Source organism: Nicotiana sylvestris, chromosome 7, assembly GCF_000393655.2.
Source record: "Nicotiana sylvestris chromosome 7, ASM39365v2, whole genome shotgun sequence".
Lineage (NCBI taxonomy): Eukaryota > Viridiplantae > Streptophyta > Magnoliopsida > Solanales > Solanaceae > Nicotiana > Nicotiana sylvestris.
In genome coordinates, this window is record NC_091063.1 from 53,521,516 (window position 1) to 53,530,180 (window position 8,665).

Here is an 8,665-nt window from a genome sequence, read left to right on the forward strand (position 1 = left end):
ACCTATCTTTCACTGGTTTACTGTTTTCATGGTTTTACTGCTTCATTATAGCATGCTTTTGTGCCTTACGTGATTTCCTGCTTTCAGTCTTTATTTATGATTATTACTCACTGAGTTGGAGTACTCACTTTACTCCCTGCACTCTGTGTGCAGATTCAGGCGTATCTGGTCCCGCTCCCGAGTGCTGATTATTTCCGGCTCAGGCGGATCCGAGGAGTCTCTAGGTAGCTGTTGGCATTCACAACCCGGAGCTCTTCCCTATCTTATTTCTTCATGTTCTTAGTTTCTGTATTAAACTCTGTAGTTTGATTTGGAGTATTCTGGATTGTTTAGATGCTCATAACTAGTGACACCCCGGTATCGGGTTGTGTTTGGGTTGTATTCCGCAAATTATGCTATTATCTGTTAACTTTGGATTATCTTATCATGCCTTAGATTTATTTCTTATGGATTAACTGATAATAATCGGAAATGGGAAGTGTCGGTTGGCCTTGTCTTCACGAGAGGCGCCATCACGATCGGGTTCAGGTTTAGGGTCGTGACATAGAGTTTTGCCGCATTGGTTTGATCGTATCGATCCTCCAATTCCTGCCATAACTCCTTGGCATCATTGACGTATTGCAAACTATCTACCAAGTCTTTTGAGGGCGAGTTAAGAATCCACGACATTACCATGTCATCGCATCGAGCCCACTGGTCAAAATTTGCATCATCGGAGCCCGGCTTCTTACATTTTTCGGTGATGAATCCGACTTTATTCTTTAAAGAAAGCGCTTTAAGAACACCTCTCCTCCAGGATATATAGCCCATTCCATCAAAAGCTACCAGTACTAGCACTGTTACAACACTCTCAGACGGGTGCATGTAGAGTGGACTAGTTGTGTCCAAACTAGGATTAGTTGTATTTGAAGTATCCTTGTCTCCGGCCATGATTCAGCTCAAATTAGTGAGTAATGATGATCAATTGTGAAGAGAATGAGCGAAAAACACTCGATTGACCTATGAATTGGAAAACCCTAAAATCTCGATTTCGCGATTTGGGACTGAGAACGAAAGAGAAACTCCAATTAACAACGAGATGAGGAAGATGAGATAGAGGATCTCACATCTAGAGCGTAGGCTTTGATACCATGTTGAACTCGTATGTTCCCACAGTGATGATATCTGTCATTGATGGATGAGTTGAGAGAGAAGAAAAGAAGAATATTCTAGAAGAGGGAAAATGATTTCTGTGTATCTCAAATGTATCAACTTACAGACTATATACAAAATATCTAACTATTAGATGAAAGTACAAAGCTGCCCCTAACTAATCTAACTAACTTTGACTACAAAATATAAATACAAATACAATGTAAGTCTCAATAATTTTAAAGAGGGGAATTGCTCATGTAAGGACTACGGGTGAGTGATAGAATTGAATGCATAGTGAACCGTAGAGAGAGCTGGCGTTCATATTTTTTATATATTGCCTCCCTATGGAACTAATAGCTCAAGTAAGATGTTCAGATGATTGGGGATGTGTTGTTAATTTAGCATGTAGATGAAATTGATGCAGACTGGAGACACCAATTTAGTAACTGTATAAATAGCAATCAAGGTAATTTCATACGCTTAGTCTACCTCAAACCTTCAAACATTGGATGATTATTAACTTGCCTTAGTAACATAACATTCACATCGATGCAAAGTGAGACAAGAAAGAAAAGTACCAATGAAGGTAAGGTAGCATAGGTCAAACTGTACTTTTTTCCTGGGCAGATCTCTCTTCCAGTTACAAGTTGCAAGACTAGTCTCAATGATACTTTACTTGAAAGGAACTTTTGTCATAAATGTTACGTCAGATATGGTCAAAATTATACTATCTATTAATTTAAGCAGAAAAAACATAACCAAGAATGCCGAATCTGGTAATAGGAGCTTTCAGAAGTAACCAACTGATTAGTAACTTAAGGAGTGATTACAATTAGGCAGTTAATGTGCAGACGGATAACAGATGTGGACAGCAGAGAAATAGATAAGAAATTTCAAGAATTATTAGGGGGAGGGGGGGGGGGAGTATGATACCAGTGTAGTTGTGTACATGAATAATGAGATGCTTCTAACTCTATTACTCTATTCTGCTTAAAATCAATGAGGGAGAATTTGGCAGCTTGAGACAGGCACAACTTCTGCAAGCTCATTTTCTATATTGGTCTATGTTTCCGCAGAACCTGCAAATAAAATAATGTGCTTGCATTTTAGTTCTCTGAGGATGACTGTTTGAATCTAAATTATCAGAGATGAAAAACATGAATACACAAATGCCACTGAATATGCAAACTGGTTCCTGTTAGTAAGTATATATGTATGTGATTTGGCTATTTTCCTTTGTGAACATCCACTCAATATTGAATAATTCCTTTTGATGGTTAACTAAATTTAGAATTATGAAATGGAAAGGAGATAGAGGAAATTGTATTTATGCACCTTTTTTTGCATCAGTCTCACTCAGAGGAGTTTCTGATGTTGGAGATGGTGGTGAAGTGCTAACAGATTCCCTGGCTTCAATCAACATCGAGATCACTTCTCGCATTGTAGGCCTATTGGCAGGGGATGTATTGGTACAGAAAAGAGCAATCCTGAGAACCAACGACATCTCCTCACTTGTTCTTTCCACACTAAGATCCAGCCTTTTGTCATAAATCTCAGATATTGCCACTCCTTCTTGAATTGATCTCCTCACCCAAGTCACCAAATCACCTCCTTGATCAAGGGGTTGAACTGGAGACCTACCAGTAACCAATTCCAGCAAAACAACCCCAAAACTATATATGTCACATTTCTCTGTCACTTTCATTGTGTATGCATATTCTGAAAAAGAAAATCAAGAAACTAGTCAACTTCTCTACCTATGGACTGCTGAATAAAGAGTATCATTAAGTGACTAAAAACCAGTCTTACCGGGGGCAATATAGCCGTATGAACCAGCAACCGCAGACATGGATTTTGAGTAAGGGAAGTCAATTAGCTTTGCCAAGCCAAAGTCTCCAACATGTGCCTCCAGCAGTTCATCCAACAAAATATTGTTCGACTTTATATCCCTGTGAATGATATGTGGCTTACAGTCATGGTGCAGATAGCTTAAACCCTCAGCAGCTCCTAGTGCAATTTTGTACCTGGTATTCCAATTTAACAAGCTAGTAGGCTTATTCCCGTGAAGTACTTCGCCAAGGCTTCCATTTACCATGTACTCATATAAGAGGAGATTGCAATCTTGGCGGTAGCAGAAACCAAATAGCTTTACAATATTTCTGTGATTTATTTTTCCAAGAGTAGATAATTCAGCGTGGAAGCTGCTATCAACGCTCTCCCCTTCTCCTCGGGACTTCAACTTTTTAACTGCAACAAATTCACCATCAGCCATAGTAGCTTTGTAGACAGTGCCACAAGCTCCCTTTCCTATGATTGCACTGTCTGAGAAATTACCAGTCGCTTCGACAAGGTCCTGATATGTGAACCCTTTTCGTGGAAAGTATTGATCATTCAAGGAATCAGGCTTTACTTGATTGTCCAGTGAAACAAAAGTTGTCCTGTGGCGGCCTCTAATGACCCAAAGTATAAGTGCAATGAAAATCAAAGAGATCGTCCCAACAGTTGCACAAACAACAGTAACTATTTTTTCTCGAGAAGAACGATGATTCAACCAGCTTGAATTTGGTGCAATCAAAGGGGCTGGAGAAAGATCACAATGGCTAGAATCCAATGTGCATAACCCAACATTTCCAGCAAAGTTGCTGGAGTCCATCCTTCTAAAGGCAGGTGTATTTGGTACTGATCCGACAAGGTTATTGTTAGAAAGATTGCATACTATCAGGCTCATCAACTGCCCTATTGAAGTTGGAATCTCACCAATAAGCTGGTTGTCATTTAAGTACAATGTTTCAAGCATTTGCAAGTTCCCAAGGTTGCTAGGAATTGATCCATTCAGAGCGTTGTGACTGAGATTGAGAGAAATCTGCAGAGTTCCAAGTTGGCCAAGTTCATCCGGAATACTACCAGAGAAAAAGTTCCCTCCCATCTCCAATTCAGTAAGTCGTACGAGTCCACCTAAGCCACTTGGTATCTGTCCACTAAACTCATTATCAGATAGCTTAAGCAGTTCCAGGTTCACTAGATTGCCAAGTTCACCCGGGAGAATTCCAGCAAACAAGTTGTTGCTAAGATCAAGCCGCTGGAGCCTTATACAATTACCTAGCTCATGTGGAATCTCACCAGAGAAGTGATTGGAGGAGATATTAAAAGCAACAAGCTTCACAAGTTTTCCAATATCAGGAGGAATTTGCCCGAAAAAGTAATTACGTGACAATAGCAACCTCTCTAACTTTCTAAGGTTACCTACCTCGGGTGGTAGCATTCCAGAAAATCTGTTATGAAAAAGCTCAAGAGAAGAAAGGTTCTGAAGCTTGCAGATATCAACTGAGAAGCTACCAGTGAGCAGGTTATCTCCTAGCATTAGCTGTTCTATGGACTTGCAAGTTTTTAGGCCATAAGGTATATTGCCTGACAACTTGTTAGACCCTAGGCTCAGAAATGTTAGTTTCTGAAACTGACAAAGGTTTGAAGGTATGCTTCCTTCAAGATTATTCTTGGACAAATCCACGACAGAGAGGTTGCTTTTGAGGCCAATAAATCTAGGAATATGACCTTCGAGTTGATTGTCAAAAAGTTGTAGATTTTCCAAGAATTCAAGATACTGAAACTCAGATGGAATTCTACCTGTCAATTTGTTTATAGACAAGTCCAAATTCTTCAGCAACTTCAACTTTCCAAGCTCCTTTGGAATCTTACCATGTAGTCTGTTTTCGAAAAGGTGAAGCAACCTCAGGTTAGAAAGTAAGCCCAAGCTTTTAGGAATGTATCCACTCAACTGATTTTCAGATAAATCAATCTCAGCTGCACTCAAACAATTTCCTAATTCCCATGGAATTGTTCCATTTAACTGGTTGGTGTAAATGTAAAGCCTTCTCAGATTAGTTAACTTTCCAATCTCTTTAGGAAGTGATCCAGTGAAGGAATTCTCATGCAAAGCAAGCAATTCTAAATTACTGAAGTTTCCAATCTCAGGAGGAATTGCACCAGAGAAAAAGTTAGCCCAAAGAATTAAGCTGGTGAGACTCTTTAACTTTTGAAGCTCTATTGGAAAAGACCCTTCTAGCCTATTCTCTGCTACCCCAAGAATTAGTAAACTTTCACATTCACTAATTTCTGCAGGAATAGGACCAGACAAATAATTTCGACCTGCTCTGATAATTCTAAGCCTTTTCAATTTACCTATAGAATCAGGGATTTTTCCAGTGAGATTGTTACTGTAAATAACAAGCTCCTCAAGTTGTGACAAGTTTCCAATATCCTCAGGGATTTCACCATAAATGTAATTCTCACATAAGTAAAGTTGTGTAAGGGAGCTAATATTGCATAGTTGGACAGGAAACTCCACATTGAACCTATTGGTGCAAAGGTTCAATTTTTCCAAACTTTGACACAGTGCAAAATCATCAGGAATGTGGCCAGAAATGAAATTTGTTGACACATTCAATTTAGTCAAGTACGGAAGCTTACAAATGCTTGAAGATAAACTACCAGTTAAGTTGAGGCGATCGATACTGAGAGAAATCACCTGACCATTTTTGCTACACTCAACACCATTCCAATTGCAAGGACTCAAGTCTGAAGAATTCCAACTCTCAAGATTGTTATAAGGGTCATTGAGGGATTTTCTGAACTCCAAAAGAATAAGCCCCTCTTCATTTAAAGATTGACCAAGGGTAGCAATGAAATGAATCAACAACACCAAAAGCAAATGCTGTTGAATAGCAGAATTCCTATGGTTTGCCATTTCCAAGAATAAAAAGCATCAATGACATGCTTTTTAGTTTGCTGAAGTCATGTAGTAATTTTTATGGATTAAATTATGGAACTTGTTAGCATGGCAATGCTCAAAAAGTTGTAGCCGAGCTAATGGCAGACCAAGAAACAGATACAATTAAACAAGTTTGAGATTGCAGGCCCCATAATAAGGAAATTATATAATTAGAGCCCCAAACTCAAGAAGAAAAATGAAAACATGAAATTCTTGACATGCAAAAATGGGGTTTAGCTATAATAAATACCTGAGAAAATTAAATAAGAGGATAAAAAAGGAGAAAGAAAATTGACATAAAAAAGGAGTTGATTGATTGATAAGGAAAGAAGGAAGAGATGGAGAGCCAAAAGTCACAATTGAAAGGAGAGTCAACTAGTACAACTTTACAGTAGTGAAAGAATGGAAGTAGTAGCAGTAGTACATGTGAGTGTGATATGTGAATGAATGCAACTACTAAATGTACTCTGTAATAACTCCTTAACCACTTGTTTCATCATCTTTTTGCTTATTCCAGCTCCTCCTCTTCTTCTCCCTCTTATTCTTCCTGTAATTCTAAATATCATCATTTCTTTCTCTACTTGGTCCCAAATAGTCTGTTGCTTTATACTATCTAAGTGTTGTTGTGATAAAGTGAGATAGAGATTGGTCATGAAAATTTCTTGGATATATCTTTTACCCAACTTTTCTAAGCCTATCAATATGGAATTATATCAAATGAAATGAAATTCTTGCCCACTAGGATTCCTGGGATTTCAACTTCTTTTTGTTCCTTCAAATTTTATTTATTTATATTCAAAGTGTTGGAATCAGCTTGCGAGCACCTTGACTAATTTCACGAGATTGTTACTCTTCACCCCTCAATGGTGAAGCAAAAAATTTCCCCAAGGCATTCAAATTTGAACGGTGAAAAACATTTCCCTACAAAAGGTATGCAATATATGTTATATAAATTTAAAATCAATATTTTACTTATATAAAGTGAAGGTGTTAGAGTGGAACTATTTAATATTTTGATGAAGGGTGGTCACCCTTAGTAAAAGGTGGTTGTATACGTAACTCTATCCACCAAGTCTCAAACAAATGGAAAAAACTATCTAATATTTTTGTCTCAGCTAGAATTTGAATATGAAACATTACGGTTCTCAACTACTTCATTGACCAACAGGTCACGACCTAGACGTATTTTTCACGGTATTATCACTTTTAGCTCGCGCCAGAAACTATTTACATTCGGTAACTAAAAATATATAAAAAATTTGTATAATTTTACATATAACATACAAAATATATATATATTTCAGCTATTATTTTAAAAACGACTATACAGTAATTTTCTGACTAACTTTTTGGTTGTCGTTTATCTTTTTCCTGTTGGAAAATTGGAAGTAGTCTACAAACGTCATGATATCTTTAAAGACTATAGTCAGGTAAGGGATATACCCCATTAGTAGTGGGTGGATGAATTGGAAAACGTAATGTGTTGTTACATTGTATCCTACCACCACAAGCCAAACTTTCAGTAATGGGTTTGGCAGAACAAGAATTCGTTCACATTAATTAAAAAGTTCAAACAATCTTGTCTCATCTCAAATACTTTTTTCAGTTAATCAGCTAAGAATCAGTATTCTCATGGTAGGCACACATCAAAAGTTCTAACAATCTCGTCTCATAATGATGCCAAATAAATTTTCAGTTAACCATCACTCGTGATTGATGACTCGGATTAATTTTTTAAATAATTATTTAGATAGTTAAAATTATTTTTAGCAAAATTTTTACTCCTTCCTTTTATTTGTTGATTAAAGTTTTGGCACACCTATTAAAAAAATCATTTGATACCACTTTTAATATATGATATTTGATTAAATTACCTTGTTTTTTCCATAAATGAGTAATTAATGACTATATACCGTCTTAGTATAGTAATGTTGGAATGAAAAAAAAAAAGTTGATTGGTTTTCACTTTTCCAGAGCAATAAATATTTTAGACCAAATTTTGAAGGTAAGGGGGAAAGTTAAACTGTCGTATTGAGGTTACTTCCTTTAGTTTTCTGGTGTGATCTTCCTTTAGGCTAAATAAATAGTATTGATGAGTTAAATAGTTTTTGGTGTAGCACTTAGTCGTTACTTTAGGCCAAGTATTTTTAGGTACAACTTTTAGTAGTTTCTACTACAATCTTTTACATGGCAAATGATCATTTCGCATAATTTTCTCAATGGGGTATGTAAAGTATATTGATCAATACACCTTATCCGTCCTTCAAACACTCAAACTTCATAGGATTGATAAAAGTGAGAACCAAGTCGGATGATTCATGTTAACCATTACTGAACATTAGTAATCTTACATAGAAAGTCAATAATATAAGATTGATCGATCGATGATATTGTGCACAAAGTATATCATAAAAGCAAACGTGGAAGCTTTTTTTTGTCATATTCCAAGAGCACACAAAATATAATACAACAATAGTATATGATAATTGTTGCGGAAGCCAAATGTATATAGTGTGAATAAGTCACAACTACTATACCAAAAATTAGGACAGCCACCAAATAATAAATAAGACAGTAAAGCAACAATAAAGGGAACACCAGAATTTACGAGGTTCGGCTAATTTTGCCTACTCCTCGGACACAACCAATATTTTATTCCACTCCAAAAATACAAGTGAAATAATACTAAAGAGAGAAGATACAAATGCCTTAAACAGATGAGAAGGCAAATGAGAGGTGTGTTTCAATCCTAAACATTAGGCC

General features: G+C 36.8%; 1 protein-coding gene across 1 annotated transcript; it reads right to left on the bottom strand.

Moving 5' to 3' along the window:
- Positions 1-1,921: 1,921 nt before the first annotated feature.
- Positions 1,922-5,982, bottom strand: LOC104249583 (leucine-rich repeat receptor-like serine/threonine-protein kinase At1g17230). The gene is made up of 3 exons (XM_009806032.2): positions 2,944-5,982; positions 2,470-2,853; positions 1,922-2,213 (listed from the first exon to the last, which is right to left on the bottom strand). Exons 1-3 carry the CDS (start codon positions 5,876-5,878, stop codon positions 2,197-2,199), a joined length of 3,336 nt encoding a protein of 1,111 aa, XP_009804334.1. The 5' UTR covers positions 5,879-5,982; the 3' UTR covers positions 1,922-2,196.
- Positions 5,983-8,665: the final 2,683 nt, after the last annotated feature.

What these genes read in the sequence shown, in the direction of transcription:
- LOC104249583 (XM_009806032.2), bottom strand. Translation starts at nt 5,878, where the DNA reads ATGGCAAACCATAGGAATTCTGCTATTCAACAGCATTTGCTTTTGGTG. An exon ending in ATACGGCTATATTGCCCCCG is followed by an intron (nt 2,854 to 2,943) that starts GTAAGACTGGTT and finishes TTTCTTTTTCAG; the next exon opens with AATATGCATACACAATGAAA.